At 41.1% G+C, this 19169-nt stretch overlaps 2 protein-coding genes and 1 long non-coding RNA gene across 9 annotated transcripts in view; 1 reads left to right on the top strand and 2 right to left on the bottom strand.

The window, feature by feature from the left end:
- Positions 1–534: 534 nt before the first annotated feature.
- LOC121233176 lies at positions 535–5592 on the bottom strand. The gene is made up of 2 exons (XR_005932053.1): positions 4136–5592; positions 535–3913 (listed from the first exon to the last, which is right to left on the bottom strand). It is a non-coding gene; the product is annotated as an uncharacterized LOC121233176 (long non-coding RNA).
- A 103-nt stretch (positions 5593–5695) lies between these two features.
- SEC61G (SEC61 translocon subunit gamma) lies at positions 5696–9388 on the top strand. 2 transcript variants are annotated; one of them, XM_041122321.1, is made up of 4 exons: positions 5696–5717; positions 6990–7089; positions 8309–8411; positions 9281–9388. In XM_041122321.1, the coding sequence occupies exons 2-4, from the start codon at positions 6996–6998 to the stop codon at positions 9288–9290; spliced, it is 207 nt and encodes a 68-aa protein (XP_040978255.1). In that variant the 5' UTR covers positions 5696–5717; positions 6990–6995; the 3' UTR covers positions 9291–9388. The 2 variants fall into 2 exon arrangements, with proteins under 2 accessions (XP_040978255.1, XP_029864279.1); XM_030008419.2 differs by lacking the exon at positions 5696–5717 and adding an exon at positions 6037–6158.
- TPK1 (thiamin pyrophosphokinase 1) overlaps positions 8339–19169 on the bottom strand; it is a 336418-nt gene continuing 325587 nt past the window's right edge. For 5 of the 6 annotated variants that reach the window (XM_030008413.2, XM_030008415.2, XM_030008416.2 and 2 more), the window contains 2 exons: positions 10909–11033; positions 8339–10452 (listed from right to left, as the gene is read on the bottom strand). In XM_030008413.2, coding sequence (XP_029864273.1) covers positions 10915–11033 — 119 coding nt within the window. In that variant the 3' untranslated portion in view covers positions 8339–10452; positions 10909–10914. Of the gene's footprint in view, positions 10453–10908; positions 11034–19169 lie in introns of those variants that run through there. The other variant, XR_003922631.1, reaches the window with a different exon arrangement.

Below are 19169 nucleotides of genomic sequence, written 5' to 3'. Positions count from 1 at the left end.
ATGAAAGCTTAATCTGAGCCAAAGGCAAATGTCCTACTTAATCGGAAAGCAGGAACAAAGACAGGCAGCCAACCAACTTTATATAGATCAGCGGGGAAAAAAGATGTTAAAAAACCCTAGGCGCAAGTAAGTTATTGCTCTTTTCAGTGCTAAGAAGGGTTTTTTTTTCTTTCTGTCCACCTCTATTCTTTCAGCTGCTCACTGCCCTACCCATCAGATGGTTCCCACTCTCATAAAGTGGTGGCTCTCAACTTCTTCCATATTTTTACAGTTTTACAACAGGCAAAAGCTGAAGAAACACCTTTTACCTCCAGAGAAAGAGATGGCATTCTGGCCCACACTCCTAGCCAGCTGGGATTATGGACCTCACTGGAGATGACATGCAATGAAATAGCTTTTATACCAAAACATGTATCATGATAGTAGGACTGGGGTCCAGCTCAGCTGACCCCATTACCAGGATGGAACAGACATCTTGAGTAGTTACTCCCAAGCCACAAACTGAGTAGAAGGTGTATTAAAACATCACAGAAAGAAAATACAGTTTTAGTTTATTGTACTTATAAAATACCAAAAAGAGGCATGCGGTACACTTTACAAACTGAAGGAAGTGCAGGTTTGCCAAAACAAAGTAAAACAAGATCTTGTACTAGAAGTGGGGCTTTTAATTAACGTTTTGACACTATAGCCATGCACCGATGAACTGCTTGCTCATGGTTATTGAACAAATTGGTTGCTCTGTCATCTTGGCTTGAAGCAGACAGGGGCCATGTTCAATATACCTAAAAAGATGCTTTGCTTGCACTTTTTGCTGCTACTTCTGTATCCACTATATGATTGAGTCTTATGTATAATACATGCAACCATTGCATATTTTTGAAAGCCATTTTTTAATGTCTAAATGTACACAAAGCACCTGAAAATGTTTCTGCTGACATAAAATACTCTTCTGCTAGAAAAAGAAAGCTATCACCTCATTTTTAATCAAACTTTGTCCTCAGGGGGGAAAAAAAAATCATCTTAAGGTTAAGAATATTTTCAATTTTAATTTAGCTTTTTTTCTTTTTAATCTGAGGTTGTAATTAGCATTTACTGACATAGTAGTGATGTTATTACAAAGAATTGAGTAATTTTTTTCTTATCATACACAAAAATCTTCAGGTGGCAACTGCAAAGGTGGGGACGAGGCCTGTATGGTCAGCTGCCATTTACCAGAGCAAGATTTAGAGGAAGCATTCTCTGGCCCATTGTTTATCAAAGTTACTTTTCTTATTACTTTTTGTTGGATGAGCCCAGAAACTATGGGATAATGATATTAACTGGCACAAAAAAACCAAACCATGAACTTAAAAAGTAGTACATCTCAAAGAAAGAATTGAGAAGTGGCTAACATTAGGAGAAATCAAGCCATCAGTGCCAGCTGTGCTGAAACAAAACAGTATTATTACAAGCACTGAATCAGAGAAAGTAGTAAGCATTTGATTTTTCTTTACCTCTCAGACCTGAACAGCTGATGGAGGCACACCTCTTCCTCTCTTAACTTCCTTACATTGCTTTTGCTATCTAGAAACCTTATCTTAAGATCTTTTTAGTCTGAGGTATCATTTAGTGAGGCCATTTTAGTATAGTGCCCTTGTTTATCTCATATTGCGTCTATCGTTATACAGTCACAAATCTTCCAGTTCTTCAGGTCTTTCAAATTAAACTGAACATGGACTTTGTTTAAAAGGTCATCTTTAAAATTATACACAATAAATCTAACACTGGTAAAAATTTATTTTAACAGCACTCCTCCCTCATCCCCACATTTCATCTCCACTGAATATTAAGCAGCACAAATCAAAGGATGGGGTTTGTTGACTGCTTCAGACTAGCGACATTCCCTTTCACAACCATGGCATTAAAGCCTGATCTAGTGACATTTCTATAATTAATGAGGCTAACCCAAAGACAGGGACCACAAGCACTTCATCATTTCCTTCTGAACCCCACATATGAGCTATCATTTCCTTCCTAACATTAATTCCTCATTTATGTTCTTCCCCTGCATCTGTACAGCTACTGAGGAGGGAAATCATCTTTCTTCCCATCGTAAATCATGCAGATATGCTTATCAAGTCCAAACAGAGCCTCAGGATCGTTTAGGAGAACAAAAAGCTAAAAATAATTTTTAAATGTCAGAAGCACATAGATATTCCAAAGGTTTCTCAAGATATAAATTAATCAAACATATTTACGATAATGTAAAATTAAGAAATAAAAGGTCCCACATATCTTAGCAATTTCTAAAGACTGAATTTTATAGTCATTTAGTCATCCAACACCACTGACTGTCAAGTGATGGATCACTAGCATGACTTCAGTCAATGGGGCTACAGTGCTGCCTTTGAAAATCTGAGGGGGCATCTACCTGCAGCCCTGCTCAACAGGCTGCTCTGTCCAAGGAGGTCCCCTAACACCTTTCTCACACCATCACCTTGCTTTCTCCTCTCGCTCTTCCTTCTCTGCACTCTTCCCTTGTTTGGGCTGTAAATCTCTTGCTGCTGTGTGGTCTTTGTTCTCTGCTATGTCTGTTTTCTGTCCCAGAGCATACCCAGATGCCCACTGTCCCCAGAGGCCTGTTTTCCTTGTGTATGTCAGTCCACTAGCTGCCACCTTCATAGTTTTCTTAGTCTTTTTCTTTGTTTTTGCTGCCTCTCAGGATAACTACTTTCCCCTCAAATTTGTAAAGGCAAGTCAGATTCTGTCCGCCAAGGCTACCCTCCTCAAACAATCCATCCATCCCAAAAACTCCCCTGGGGAAGCAACTGGTCTTTTGCCTTGCCTCCTTCCAGTTCAAATCTGCCTCGTGCCCTGCATTTGGAAACTCTGGGCACAGAGCTGGCTGTGCCTCCTGCTCACCCCTCTGGCCCTTCCTACTGGGGAGCATCTCAATTCCTGCTGCCTATCGTGGGATGGGAAGGAGATAGTTCAGCAAGACTCCATATCCCAAATGTATCACTTTTTGTGCAGCCATAGGAGACCTGCTGGGATCACAAGTTATTTTCTTCTAGGACATGGGCAGTACTCCATAAAACAAAAAAGCCAGGCTGCCAGGTCTCTCCCCTCCAGCGTGCAGACAGAAGAGCACTTCCCCTTCCATTGAGCTGCTGCTGAGGCCAGGCAGCACCAGCCCCACAGAAGCCTGAACAGGAGCAGGCACTTGCTCTTCCCGTTTGCCTGGGCATGGAGCAGGGGCAGGGTAGGGAAAGCAGGGTTACCTCCCGCAGGAAAGCTTGGAGGCTCATTCAGAGCTACTACTCTGTCCTCCCTGCGCCACTCGGGGATTACACGTGTACCAGCTCAGCATGCAGAGGCTGAGCTTCCTCTCACACTGAAGATTGTGTATGGGAAAAAAAAAAAAAAAAAAAAAAAAAAAAAAAAAAAAAAAAAAAAGGATGTGGCTCCAGTTTATGCAAAATGAATATCCAGAAGCAAATGAGCATTAGCACACTACAATATAGGATAACAACTGTGTTTCTTCTGTTAAGAGAATGATTATTTACTGCTTAGATATCGTTGTAAATGCAGACTTGTAAAACTGTCACAAAAATTTATATGTGCAAGCACACCACTTTCTTCCCCAACCATAAAGAAGTAGAAACAAACCGCCCTAGCGATAGTCTAGCTTTCAATGAAAAAAATATGCATGCCTGGGAGATACAAGCTTTTTCATATCTTCTGTAAATGCAGATGACTCTTCGTAAACATAGTTGCCCTGAAGACCAAGTCTAAGTAACAATATGTGAGTACAAGGACACTAAAAAAAATAAATGTTGGAGAAGAGTTTGAGGAAGAACAGCAAATATGCTCTGTGCACAAAACAGGACTCTGCCTCTCCCCCAAGCTGCTTGCTGAAGTCCAAACCTGCAGCCTGGCAGGGAAAGAAGAGAGCTCATCATGGGAGAGCAAGGGACAGTTGAGACAGAGGACAATCCCCATCTTCTACTCCATCACAGACAACCCATGGTTAACAAACCTGTGATAACAAAGTCACATTTTTAAGCCAGGCAGTACCTGCTAGGATTCTCCACAATGTTTCTCCTGAGGAAAACAACCTAAAATAGAGAACTGAGGGGGGGGGGAGAACACAAACCTTTATTGCAGTGAATGCTTTTTAATCATAACCTAATCCAGCCAGAAGTCTATGCCATGAATTGTTTCATGCATGTGTCTTCTTGATTGATTCAGGTTAGGTTTTTTTTAAATCATTGCCATTTGGTTACAGGAACCTAGTGCTGTGAAAACCATTGCTCTGCAGCAATGGTTTCCAGCAAGGCTCATCACGCAGCACAGCTGGAAATATGTTTCCTCTGTTGGTAAACTCTCTGGCATTTATCTGTCACACTGAAGGGAAAAAACAACCAAACCAAACCAAACCAAACCAAACCAAACAAACGTGAAAGGCAGCCTCCATGTACTGACTTGTCATGCAGAGAACCAGCAACCTGCTCTGCCCCACCATGCACTGTGCACTACGGCTATCAGGCGCTCAGCTGCTTTCCTTAGGGATCTTCCTCTCCCTGCGTGGTGACACTGCTCATTCTTGCAGACTGCAAACTGGCCTCAAAAACAAGAGACAAATTATACGCATATCTGCTGTGGGAGGCCTAACTGACTGTGATCTTTCTGTGCTGGTGTGCCAATGGAAAAGGTCTAACGGAATTTGGCCAGCAAAATTACAGCCCTGTCTGAGGTGTAGTGCTAGATGAGGTCTGATTCAAAGCAAAATCCAGTTCAAAGCCAGGCTTTTGGAGAAAACTTGTAGAGGAGCCCATGGCAATAAACCTCCAAAGCCAAAGAGAAAGCTCATGTTTGAAAGAGATCAATAATACTGAAGGACTTGCCCTGTGGGCAAAGACAAGGAAGGCAGCTGCCAAAAAAATCCATGGAATATCAAACAACCCCCTGCTCTGATGGTACTTTATCTGTCATGAAAGCTGTCAGAAAAAAAGTTAAGCCCAGAAAATATTTTGTGCACACTTAAATCCAATAGTGAGTTGAGATCAGCAAAGTATTTGCCTGATCTGGCCGCAAAAGCCCCACAGCCTGACTGAAAAATTAGTAAGCCTTGGGTACTCAAAACACACGCAAAGGTGGCAGCCAATCAGGAACAGAGTTCTAGACCAAAATTAATGATATCAAAAGCAAATTAAGGATAAAAATCAATAAATGTTATCTTTGCTCTTCCTTCACCTGTTACATGATCTGATTTTCCTATTGAAAACTGCCAGGAAGGACTCACTTTAGGCAGCAACAGCCTCTTTTACCCCCTCATGCAAGGAAGCGTTCTACATTACACCTGCGGTGCTGAAATGTAAAAAGCTTTCCCATTTCTAAGTGCTGGGCTGCACACTCCTCTATACAAAAAAACAAACAAACAAACAAAAAAACCAAACCACAGGAGTCTATGTTTTCAAAGGTGATGAACTCTTGTGGTCCGTGATGGCTTCAGCACTCCTATGAATCAATAAATGTCTGACTCACGGGCAATCACAGCCTGAGTAGCTTTTTCATGTTGGGTTTTATTCCCCCCCTCCCTTCACCGAACAGCATTTGTCACAGGTATATTGGTACCATCTTCCCTTTATTTCCCGCCACGAGGCTCTCGGATGCTACGGCTGTAACCGCGCGGGAAAGCAAATTCGTTGCCAAACGCCGACGGACGCGCCGCCCGGGTACGTGACAGCCGCATCAACCCGCACAGCTGCGCAGCCCCCGCCGCGCCGCAGCCCCCGCCGGGCCGCACCGACAGGCTCCCCCCGCGCTGCGCGCCGGCTGCCCGCCCCGAGGCGCTGAGGCCTCCCCCGGCCCCGGCTGCAGCCGGCCGGGGCCCCTCTGCCCGGACACCAGGCCGCGCCGCTCCCCCCACTAGGCCCAGGCGGCGGGAGAGAGGGCGAGGGGCCCCGGGAACCAGAAAGGAAAGAAAAGGAAAAAAAAAAAAACCAACCCCAACCAAAGCCCCACCCTCAAGATCCTCCTTTTTCTTCTTAAAACAAACCCAACCCGCCCCGCCCCGCTCGCCGGGCGCGCTGACGTCACCGCCCCCGCCGCCGCGTACGCTGACGTCACCGCCCTCCGCCGCCGTGCGACGTGGCCTTCGCCCAGCAGCGGGAGCGGTAAGGGCGGCGCGGGGACCCCCGGGCTGTCGCCGCCCCGCGCTGTCGCCCCTCCGCCCGGGCGGCGGGGGCTGAGGAGCGGGGGGAGCGAGCCCCGGGCCCGGCTCCGGCTCGCAGGCCCGCTGGGCCGGCCTCCCCGGGGGGTTCGGGGGCCCGGGCTCCCTTGGAGCGAGGCCGCCGGCCCGTGCGGCCCGTCCCGCGGCGGGGCGGGGGAGCTGGGGCAGGCCGGGCGGCCCGGCCTCGGCCGCAGGGGTGAGGAGGGGAGTCGAGTCGAGTCGCGTCGCGTCGCGGGGAGACGTGAGAGGGACCCTCGTATCGGAGGGCCTGTGCTAATTAATGACCGCAGACCCCTCCAGCCCGGTGTCGTGCTTGGGGTGGCAGCGCTGGCAGGTGCTTGTTTGGAGAACGAGATCAGGCCACGGTATTTCCCTCGGTGCACACCAACCCTCCCAAAGCTTTGGCTTGGGGATTTCTTGAGAGCGGTGACTTTTGTATGTTTAGACACCTTCAGCAGTGTCCTCAGAAACACAGCGTAGGACATAAGCTGAAAGCAAGCTGTGATGGAGCTGTCGTTTTCATCTGCTATGCTGAAAGGCATAGTTTTTCATATTTTTTGCAGGCAGTGGTAGGTCCTCATGTTCATGTATTGATACAGCGTCTTTATTTTCTGCAAAATGGAAGTATCTTTTCAAGTCCGGTTAGGTTGGAGTATGACACTTTATCTTAAGTCTTTACGAATTTTGTAGGTAACTCCTACTTCTGTAATAAAAAAAATTTTCCCTTTCAGTATATACATGGCACCGCCCATACTAAATCCATTCATCTTTGCAGGTAATCATGGATCAGGTAATGCAATTCGTGGAACCCAGCCGTCAGTTTGTAAAAGACTCCATACGACTTGTTAAAAGATGCACCAAGCCTGACAGGAAAGGTAAACCACAAAAAACCCAGAAGCAATCCTTATTTCATCTTATATTTTACCATGTATCCTTCTGTATGTGACTTGATTCATTTGTCATGAATGTTTCTCATCTTTCAGTATGAGATTTAAACTTGAGCAGTTATCCAGTTGTTAATGGGTTTATGGTTCTGGATATAATAATACTTGAATGTGTCCTTTTCTGGTATGTATCAGTCAGGTGTGTGAGAGTGGCACTAAAATTCACCTTATGAAACAGGCTAAGTAGCTGAAATTGGCCATTTTCAGACAGGCAAGTAATAGTTTTCATGTATTAGGTAAACTGCTCTGAGAAGAACTTGTGTGCGCTTTGAAAAGATAAATAACAGCAGTCAGGTTTGACTGATTGCAGTCAACTTGGGGGAAATTCTGGAGGAAACTGTTACTTGACCTTGCAGGAAACACTTCATTTTTAGGAGACCCAAAAGGAGCTAGGATTGCTTTTTGCAGTGCCCATTCTGTACTTCACAGTTGTCAGGTGACTGCCTGATTGTGACAGGAAGAACTTGGTTGCTGGAAGTATAGAAGAGGAGGTGTTTGGATTTTCTCAAAGGCATTAGAGAGAAGCTGTGACTCTAACCAGAATGCAACTGGTTGTCCTTAATGGCAGTAGTTATGATGCTTTATTCACATGCTCAGGATGAAGTTTACTGACATCTTTTGAGATCAGTAAGGAACTTCATTCACTGTCAGACTGGCAGGGTTGTGAGGGGCTGTTGACTTTCCTAGTCCATTTCATGGTTGCTTTCTTAAAATAATTGAGAATATCACTTAAGTACTCGATTTCTGCGGGGACTTAATATGTCTTCCTGTGACAGACGTAAATGCAGCTTTTCCATTTTTTATACTGTATTGGGGATTATTTTCAGGCCTTGTAGGGATATGAAGTAAAGATAATGGAATAAGTGTTCCATAAATTGTTATGAGCTGTGGGTATTTCTGATTCTGCTTATTATTTAAAAAAGTTAAGATCGGCCATGCTTTGTGGAAAGCAGCATCTTCTTTTAAAATCTCATCTGTCTTCTTAAAAAGTGGATTTGTTTCTCAATGTCAATGCAGTTTGCTTTTGAACTGCTTCCTGTGTTAATGTTACCATTTTCTAAAGAGATCTCTCTCCTGTGGTCACTGTAGTGCACATCTCCTGTATGCCATACATGAGGCTTCCTAGACTAAAATTTTTTTGGTTTTATAGAGTTCCAGAAGATTGCCATGGCAACAGCAATAGGCTTTGCGATAATGGGATTTATTGGTTTCTTTGTCAAATTGATCCATATCCCAATCAACAATATCATTGTGTAAGTAAATATGACCTTTAATTTCACTAAATTTGACATTCGTTTTTACCTGTTCAGTTTTAAACAGAGGATGTTAGTGAGCCCTACAGGATCCATGTTGCTTTAGGATCTCTGCATTTCACATGGTAGTGTAATATGACAGGTATTACTTGATTCAAAGGACTTGATCAGGAAGCAGTTGTTAATTTAGCATGCTGCAAAATACTAGATCCATAGTTCTTCAGGTTTTTTTCAAGTATTCTGCTTCAAAACTGAACATTAAATGTTTTGTGTTCCAGTTCCACAGTGTGTGTTTGATCATAGAACATTTACTTTATTTGGATCTTACATACTCTTACTATTTCCAGTTTATAATTTGGGTATCCAAAGTAAATGCATGGATGGTAAGGTAGAGAAAACTGAGTGATTGTGCTGGAAGGTGACAGGGCACAGACCAAAGTTGGTCTTGTTTCATTTACTGAGTGCTAGATATGTTTGAAACTTTGTTTTACTTGTAACTGCATTCTGTAAAATACCTTTTAGAATGAACGTTGCAGCATGAAAAAGTTGACCCTTAAGTTGACTGGCAGTGGTGGAACTGACATATTAACACTACCAATTAAAACTCCTGAGATTCTCCAGAGCTGATGTAATCCCTTTTCTAGCACTGGAACAAGTTAAATACTATTCTGTGACTGTGACATGTGGCTTGCTTATACCTGTAAGAGTTGTGGTCTAGGCAAGGAGAAATGTTTGAAAATAGTAGATAAGCTGTAACGGTAGTAATGTTTGTCCTAACAAGGCAATGGTGGGAGGATAAATTAGACTTCAGATGGGATTGCTTGATCACACTTGATTCGTTGAAACTGATTACTTTGTTCTCTCAACAGAGGCGGCTGAATATTCATCATGAAGAACAAGGTGTTGTGACACTTGCTGCAAAGATTTCACAGCTTTAACTTGTTTGCTATTAAACGAGCTCAGTTTGGGTTTTCAAACATTCTTGTCATCTTATTCCTCTTTTAAAGTGTATGTGATCATACCTGTCTACATTACAGGCTTTTTTTTTAGTAGTAGTAGAGTGTTTTATTTGTTTTGTTTGTTTTGTTACTTCTTTAAACCATAACAGAGTCATTCAGGTAGGAAGGAACCTTGGGAGGTCTCTAGTCCAACCTCCTGCTCAAAGTTGGGTCAGTGTTGCATTCTGACATGGTTGCTTAAGGCTTTGTCCAGTCAGGTATTGAAAACTTCCAAGGGTGACAACTGTACAGCCTCTCTTCAGAAGCTATTCCAATGCTTAATTTACTGCTTAGTAAACGGCATTGTTCCAGCTAAAGTAGACAGCAAGGAAACAGCATTACTGTATCCTCTCGAGTGGTGATTGAAAAATCTATCAACTGGAATTCTTGTCACTAATTTCTGGAATCACCATCATTACCTGTAATTCCTTTCTGCATTTGGAAGTCCTGTTACGTTATACTATGTACTTGACTGGAAAAAAACCTCCATCAAATAAAGAACTTGCATTGCCAGTCCTTACTCTGATGGCATAATTAAGAAAGCCAAACTTAGCTGATTACTAAGATATACAGTTTGAGGTTAATATAGTTGTCAGAGATACTAAGAAGTCCTTCAGCGAATCAACAACTTGCTTACACTGTTGGATAGGATATACACCCATTTTGGATAGTGGTTCTCTAAGACAACTGCACACAGAATTATAAAGGGCTCTGTTTTTGTTGACCTGGAAGTTTCCGTTAGTAAATGACTGAATATTTTGATTTTAAAAACTAAGCCTGTAAAAACTCTGGTAGATGCAATGCTCTTCCTCCTCAGATTGAGATTAAGCAATTTATATTTCATTCCAGAAAGCTTATTGTAAGCATTTGGTGTTTGCAGAAGTTAGTTACAGTGCTACTTCCATTACAGACTTTAAAAGCACTTTATACCGGGAGATCTGATATTGGTATTACAGCAAAACTGAAGCTTCTTCAGTACACAAACTTGCTTCATAAGTAGAAAAGTTCAATTACTGCTCTTCTTGAGAAATCTTCACCAGCACCTGCATGTTACAAACCAGGACAGAAAAATGAGATTAACTACTCTTAGTGCTATCACCTTTTAGTATAGTTATACTATGTGCAACTGTGTACTGTATTTCCTCTTAGCAAAAGGGGAAAAAATAGTTCAGTATTGGAATAAAATACTTTGTAAAAATAGTCTGAACTAACCAGATAAGCAGTAACAGTTTCTTTACATTCACTTCTGTTTGTGATTGTATTGGGTGGCAGCTCATGTGTCTTCTGATTAGGTGGTGTGAGGTACCAGAATAAAGTGCTCAGTTATTGCTGCTAATCTTGATTTGATCTCAGGTGACTTCTATATCAGATTTGTTTGCCATTCAGTACATAAAATCAGTGCCTGCTTATATCTTTTTGGAACAGCTTTATTGTCTTCACTGAATTCAGTGAAATCTTGCAGTCATTTGAGTGGGTCAGATCGGAAAAGGCAGCTGTACCTGATCTTATCTTTTGATAGCCATTGTCCATAGCAAAGGCTTGTCCGTCTCAATGGTCACAATCCCCGAGTCATCATACGTGTTGGAAGTACTGACCAGCGTTCCAAACTTCAGCACCTGGTTAGCTATGAAAAATAAGTAAGAGACTGAGTGGTACTCTTGAAAGAAATGCATTGATGTGCATTTATTGTTGTAAAGACTACTGCTCCCGCAAAGAAGGAAAAAACAGCTGAGTAAATCTAACCCAGATAAACAACATCTAAAATAGGTATGTTAAATATTAATTAGAAGGCTTGTATGAGACTATCCGATGACCTGTAGAGGAAATAAATTAATACTTAATCCCCAAATTAGCATTTTGAGTTTACAGCAGATTATTACAAAAGCAGATTGTTGAATGTCCCCCAGAGTTTTGCATCTGGAAATTTGTATTTCATTAGCACAGCTCAAGTACCAGTGCTAGACAAGGTATTTAAAGTAAAATGAGGTAGAGGATCTTACTGTAGTCCCAAACATGAGATTTGCTTTAGCTCAGCAGCAAGCCTATGATCTCTTAAAATGCGAACAGTTCTAGAGCAAAGGCCTGCAGTTAAAATTGATATTATTTAACAACTTTTGCTTTGAAGTGACTTGCATCTTTTCTTCTATTATGTGCCTAGTGAGGTAGGTGTCCATGTGCATTAGAAACCAAGTGGCATTACTGTTAACAAATAGCTAGTGTCAGTTTTAGGAGCATTTAACACAGCTAACAGTGCAGTTGCAATGATGATTATGAAGTATCGGTGAAGTTTTAAACAACTGTTCTGTATTGGTTTAGCTGACATGTTTTAAGGGTTACATAGACTGCCTACAAGCTGAGACCAAAGATACAAGCTGCCCCAAACAAAAAAATGCAGTTTATCTTCCATTTCCTCCCTTTTGGAGATTTGCATTTTTTGCATTTTGCAAACATATGAACTTCCCCAAAGGCACTCTAAGACTAGTCAGTTCTGTATTAGTCCTTGCATATAAAGGTTCAGTGTAAGAACTCTAAGACTATCCTTTGTTTTAGTCTGTAAAACAAGCCAAATGATGGCTCTTACTCGCTGGCGCTGCAGAGTTACATTTCCGTGGAGGATACAAGGAGAGCTGCAGCTGGGGAGAATTGTTCAGGCAGATCAGCGAGTCTGTGTGGCCTGTCAGAATTGCCAAATCGTGCATTAATACTGAAGGAGGAATCCTCTGGATTTGCTATCAAGTGGCCACTGCAAATGGAGACCTCGCTGTGATCAAGAGGTGTGCAAAACAACATATTAAGCTCTATTTTATGATTTGCACAGGAGACAAATATTCCAATTGTGAATGTGAACATGGGCTATAGTAAACTTAGATGCAGTAATGTGTTACTACAATGCATGTTACACTGTCTGCTCATTCTTGGAAGCTGCACAGGAGGAATTGATCTTGCCAGGCTGTATGGCTTGAAAATGAGAGAAAGTCTGACAAAAGGCAGGACATACATACAATGTAGTTCAGCATCTCTTCTGCCAGCTCTGTGCTTACTGCTACTTGTTCCTGCTCCCACTCTTGTTATTAGCCTGAAACGAACTGAAGAGGAGGTTTCGGCTGCTAGCTGTGTTTGGTTGGAATGAGAGAGCAACACTCGAGTTTCACTACTGCTTTAAACTGAAGAGTCCTGCCACTCGAATATCTCGAGAGTTTAGAGCATAACTGCAATGCAGTGCAGAAGTTCAGCAAAGAGGAAAAAAAAAAAGTACTGTACTAGATCAATTATGTACCTAAAATAAAGGTGCTAGATTCTATCAGGATGATTTTGGACACAACAGTGTGAGGCAGGCTCCTAGACAAATGCCAGGATGAATGAGTTTTGGTGTTTGGAAGAGACAGCAGAGGACGATGGGGTTATGCCTTGCCAGAAGCTGATGCACTGGACTGAGTTGCCAGAGAACCCAGATTTCACCTTTTGCAGGTAAACAGGTCATTTAATGAAGATGAGGGTAGCACATGGGCAGAGTTCCCTTTGTAAAAAATACTCCCCAAAATACTGTGTTATGGTTGTTATGAATGTTTCCAGTCAGTTTTAAGTAGGAAAGAACCTTAAATAGTTTAAAGTATTTGTTGACGCAGAAATTATCTGGTTTTGATTACTATATATTGAAGCTTGAAGGGGGGGGGAGGAAGAACTTTGTGGATCAACTCTTCTTCTGTATAAACCCACTCATTTAGTATCATTTATTGCTTCATGCTCAAGACTGTCAGAATAATTCTTAATGTTTCATCTTTGCATATGAAATAATGGCTCTGTAGAAGGCAAGAATTAAGAACAACATGGCAGCTTAATGAAACAAAATCTAAAGAAGTATTTCTTCATGCATAAAATTAATTGAAAATCTTGCCTTTTTTTTCCTTTAAACAAAAAGTTCTTGCCCACTAGATGGAGCCTTTTATCTTTCTCTACCAGATTTTCTTCTGTGCAAGGGTTGCAGTTTGAAACGCTGAAGTCAAAAAAATGCAAAATCCATAGAACAGCACTGCTGATTCACGTGGCTCAAATGGACGAATTCCAAGTACTTGGTTTCACAACCAGCCAACATTTCAACTAACATAATTAAAAATGCATGCTTTCCATTCAATAAACGAACAGTAATTAATGTGAAAAACTAGGTTTAAGCCAGTAAAGGAAATAAGAGGATGTACATACCTCATGTTTCTAGGAAAACTTCCTGCTGTGTCATGCATTATGATGTGAAGTTTACAAGGTCAAAGAAGTTGGAAGTTTTATCAGTTCATACCTGATCCATTCCCTTTTTTTTAATGGCTTTAAGTCTTATTTGTTAAGTCCTAGCAAGAGCTTATGCCTTGGGAAAAAGCTTACTACAAAAAAAAACCCCATTCTCACTATTGAGATTATTTTTCTGAATTGCATTCCGAAGAAAACAACCTTTTTATTTTCTAATATTTAGTGTATATATAGTTTTGATGGGTACCAAATATTATTTTAATAAAGGATTTTACATTGTGATTTTTTTTTAAAAATCTAAATCTCAAAACCCCTAGGATTTTTGGAATTCTGTAATTAAAAGATATTTTATTTTGGATCACTGAAAATTTTCTTTTAGACAAATAGTAGTCTTCTGTTTTCACGAGAATCTTCAAGAGCTGATTTGGATAAAACCAGAAGTGATTAATTGAAAACACACCCCCCCCCCCCCATTCCAACAGTGTTAGACATTTTTTTCCCCTGAAGTTTTGCTCAGTGCTTTGGTTCCAATCAAACTGTGATTACTGATAACAGACTGTTGATGAGAAAGACATTCTACCCAGCTCCTCCAATGTAGCTATACTATTTTTCATTACTCTCCATCTGTAAAGTCAGCACATCTCGGTGGCACCGAGCCTAGGTGGTTGTGCCTTCAAGGGGAGCCATGGGGGTCATGAGTGGTTACATGAGAAGGTAACCAAGTAGTAGTTCTTGTTGTGGTTTTGAAGTCTGACAATTCCGGACTTCAGAACTAAAAGCAAATGCTATTCCTGCCTTTTTGGGGGACTCCCCCCCCCCAATAAAAACCCAACTCCCAAAACAAACAAACAAGCAAACAACAAAATCTATTATGAGACAGCTTTTTATGGTGTGCCCTATGTTCTTACCAGTAACGAAAGATTCTCATTTCTGTCTGATGGATTGCAACATACCACTCACTAATTCAGACCTAAACATGGTCATGGGCAGGGCTTATTTTGATGTGGTAGTGGAGGAATGTTTTTCAAGCAGTTTTTATTTTGTTTAGCAGGTCATTGAATCTGTTGGGGTTTGACAATGTTGGAAATAATTTAGAGAAGAAATCTGAGGTCTTGTAGGTGAGCTCAAAGAAGCATAATCACAAAGATCATTATTTCTTAGACATCCCTTTTGCTGACCAAATTATATGACAAAGGAGGTCTCATTAACCCTCATTAACCTGCCCATTTTCACTACTTTATTGCTCGTCTTTTGATACTTTTTCTTTCAATACACAATTCTAAGGGTGCCAGGTGGAAAATGTTAATCTCAGATGTAAGATTTTGAAAATTGATGAATCTTATGGTTGCCAGAACAACATTTGGAAATGTTAACAAAATGCACCCTGTAAGTAATCAAGCTGTATAAAAAATGAAACAAAAAAGCCCAAACCTAAAAATGTATTTTAAAAACTCTTATCATATTTATACCTCTACCATGGTTGGGGGGGTATTTTTTTAGTTGACACTACTGAAAATGAGACCTAAGCCTTGCTTGCAATGTGTTCACCATTGCACTGCAAGCTTTCAGCCTGGAAACTGAGAAATAGTGTGGACTAATTATAACTAGATTGGGTCTCATCATGTTAGGTGCTGCAAAAACACTAACTCTCAATATCAGGTTATTCCTCTTAATAACAGTATTCATGATCTAGTAGACTTCTAAACATTATTTCTATGACTTCATTGTACTCTAGGATACTTAAATTTAAAATTCAGTCCAGCAGAAGAGAGCTTATATCAAGGTCTCATGTACATCTTATAAGCTGCACTTAAGCAGGGCTTGAGGGAGACATATACAGAGAAAAAATGTCTTAAACATATCATATATGCCAAAAGCAAATGATGTCATTAATTTTAAAGGCTTAATTGAACAAGCAGACCCTCTGGTTATTCCTACATCTATACCAACACCACAGCAAAATCTGGACTGCTGAGAGAGAGGCTTTTAACTGCGGTATCTAATGGTCATGCTGGAAAAGGAGTTTACGAGGTGCAAGTCCTTCCTTACCAAGGAGTAGATGTAGTGAAGGAAGTGATTTCGGTGTGAGAATGGCCGAACAGTCACGCCTCATGTCTTTTATCTGAAGACATGTAGGCAAATGGAAGCCTTTTGGAAAGCCCTTGAATGCAGCAGCATAGCACAAGTGGTCCCACTGCATGGGATTTCACCAAGTCAGGGTCTTAACTACTGTTACCACAAATGACTGAGAACAAAACACTGTCACAATAAGCATGTCCCACATAGATACCGTGATATCTCTACGATGCTTCCTTTTCTCAGCTGTGTGTCTCAATTCTTTCCTGAAATATATAAAGTCACACCTTGCTGATTTCCACAACTGTAAACAGAAAAAGGTACAGGAATACAAGCAGATTGCCACTGCTGGCATGGATGTTTGGAATATCAAAATAATTAATTATTAATTAAAAGCCTTATTATAGTGAATGTAATCCTCTTCCCCCTAGGCAAATGCTGCATCAAAATGATAGAAAATTAAGATCAATAAGCTGAAACACAAGTTAAAGTGAAATATTGAATTACCATTTGGTATCCTATTACAGTTTATCTAGAGAGGATTTCCCTGAAGTTCTGTGTTAGGAGCAGAAATCTGCATTTAAATGGAGATGCATTAGTAACGCATGAGCTAGTACTTTGCAGGTCACCCTGTGTCTGCAGAACAGCAGCATTAATTTTGCTATTTAAAAATAAAAACCAAATAGTTCATAGACTGATTTTCCTTTCATTCCTCCTAGTTTTACACTTGTGATTAGACTGACTTCACTGGAGTTAATCTTGATTTACACTGATGGATACAAAGGAAAGAAAGAAAATAGTGGGTCCTTGATCTCTGTGCAATGGGAACTGCAAAACTGGAAGTTGCAAATAACAGTAATTTACAATAAACCACGAACTATTTTCAATACTGACACAACACTGAAGTACCATGAAGGCTTGCCGAGTCTGCTGGGAGGGGACGGGCTAGCCTGTCACAGCACAGATCCCCTCAGGGCCAAGGGGAGTTTTGAACAGGCAGAGACTGCATTGGGCAATTTTTATAACTATTTTAAGTTCTGGTACCTGGTTTTGTAGCACAGAGCAATGGTTCTGTAATCTCAACAGATTCGTACGAGTGGGCTTATGAAAGCATTGAGAGGATAGGGGGTGAAGGAGGCTCAGCAGGCAGGGCCACGTTGTTACTCCACTGGTTCAGATGCTGGCAAAGACTCTGGGCAGGGGCTTTGCAGCACAGGCTGCCTGGCCTCAAGTTGGTGGGAATTCAGGAGGTGACGACAAAAGCACTGGCTGTCAAGGCTTAACAATTTCATTTAAAAAGAGAGAAAAATAAGTTAACAGAACTGTGTGTTCTACACTGGATAGAAACCACCCATGTTGGGTGAGCCTTCAGAAATGCAAATGAGTGCCAGAAGTTTTCACATTTATTTCCAGCACACATTTTTTTTCCCCCCATATTTTTTCCAGCTTTGTAATCATGGTGGTACTGTAAGAATAGCTCAAACTCCTCCTGTCACATCACCTGCTTGGTAGCAATTTAAAATGATAAGCTGATAAAAATGATGCTGAGAAACAGAGCGCTTTCTACGCTAATGTCTCTGCTGCTACTACTGCTTCACCAAAATCAACAAGAATCATTAACTGCAGGAAGTTTCTATGGCTATTAGCAGCATTTTAGCACTACTAAGATGTGCTCCAGTGTTTGTTCAAAATCACTTTAGCCTCTTAATTTAATTAAAGTGGCCCGGAAAGTCTGACACGGAAACCGTATATACTATTTTCAGTAGTGCCTCTCCAGTCTAGATATGATAAAGCTGTACCAATACTACAATAGCAGAACTGATTTACCAAAAATGTAAGTACGAAGAAAGTCAGGAAACTAGCTGGTCTGGAAGATTGTTTTGCTAAGCTAAAGGCAAAGCCAGGCTATGAAGTAATTTGAAGAATTTAGTTTAGCCAGTAAGCAGCACAGTGTTTACTTAATTTTTGATGCTTTCCAGTAAGTTTGTATAATGTTTATCAAACTACTTACAACTCTGAAGGGCTGTACAAGTGACAGGTAGTATTAATAGTAGTGTTAGAGCACTGAAGAAACAGTTGCAGAAATAAAATATAGCTTCAGTTTGACAGTCACTACTGTAGAGATCTTGCATATAATCTAGACAAAATAACTTGTTGCTATTTTGCTCTGTCTCTACTTCATGTTGTGAGATAAAGAATGCTATTCTCATGAGAAAAAGGGGCAAGAGTAATGCTGAGATGCATCAGCTAATGAATTGTCTTAGTTCTAAACATCCATAAGACACCTCATAGCGCACATCATCCTATTACACTGCCATGCTTTAGAGACATTACTTTTAGTCACACAAAGCTGAGAATGGCAATCTGCTACAACACTGAAACCTGAGATTAGCTAAAAACAATGGTGTTCTGTCTTGGCATGTAGGTCTGAAGCTCTGGTTTGATGTGACAGCAAAGAACCTAAAACTACTTGCTATTTTGAAAGTTGCTACACCAACAAGTTGATATGATGCATCTAATTGTGAAATATACTGAATTTGTTAGAGGCAGATATCCAAATGATCCTAGCAAATGACCACACGCAGTGCTGCAGAAAGGAGTGAATTTCCCCCTACATTCCTTGTGATCGGGCTGTTGGAGACAGGGAAGAGTGATAGGGGAAGAGGAAGGAAAGGCAATCTTTTCCTGACCCAAATCTCAGGGCTAGTAGACTACGTCCATGTATGCAGGCTTTGAACAACTTTGCAACAGAAAGCTTTTCAACACAACCAGATCCAGGACTGACCTTGATTAACATCTTGCCTCTAGCTACAGTCTTTTTCCACCACTTTGCATGAAGATGAAAAAACTCACCCTCTTACAGAAACCTATCATCCTTCAATGGGTTTTTAAGTGTGATATTATTTAAACAGAACACATAGTTAATTCTTTTTCTCTTCTATTCTTTGGAATTCTGATAAATCCTGTCACATTTAGATTCATAAATTCACAAGAAGAGGCAGTAAAAGAGGATTTTAAAACACATGCATAATACAAGTCTTCCCGCTTCCGTATGGTACCATTGTTCCCATCATTTGCAAAAATGTGCAGATACAATGATTATTCCTGTAACATCCAAACTGGCCTGTAGCTGAAATATGGGTATATGGATATTTGCTCAGTAAATACCTACACAGCTTGGGTTAAATAGGGATCTCGCTCATCCGCTCCATGGAGGAGAACAGCAGTACTGCCATATACACTGCACAACAGTCTCAGCCAACCTCTTCTACTGCCTACCAGTGTGTAGGAAGAGTCCCCAATGTCAAGTCTGCCATCAAATTTAGCACTGCTCTGCTTCCTTTCTCTGTGCTGGGGATGTGATTTTCCTAAGGGAGTTGATCTAAAGCCAGTCCCTAGCCAGCCCTGAAAAACAAATTTAAGCAGGCTAGCTTCTCCTCCTTAT

This window comes from Aquila chrysaetos, chromosome 3 (assembly GCF_900496995.4).
Source record: "Aquila chrysaetos chrysaetos chromosome 3, bAquChr1.4, whole genome shotgun sequence".
In the NCBI taxonomy this organism is placed as follows: Eukaryota; Metazoa; Chordata; class Aves; order Accipitriformes; family Accipitridae; genus Aquila; species Aquila chrysaetos.
Note: the sequence above shows the minus strand (reverse complement) of the source record. Positions and strands in the feature narration are given on the sequence as shown.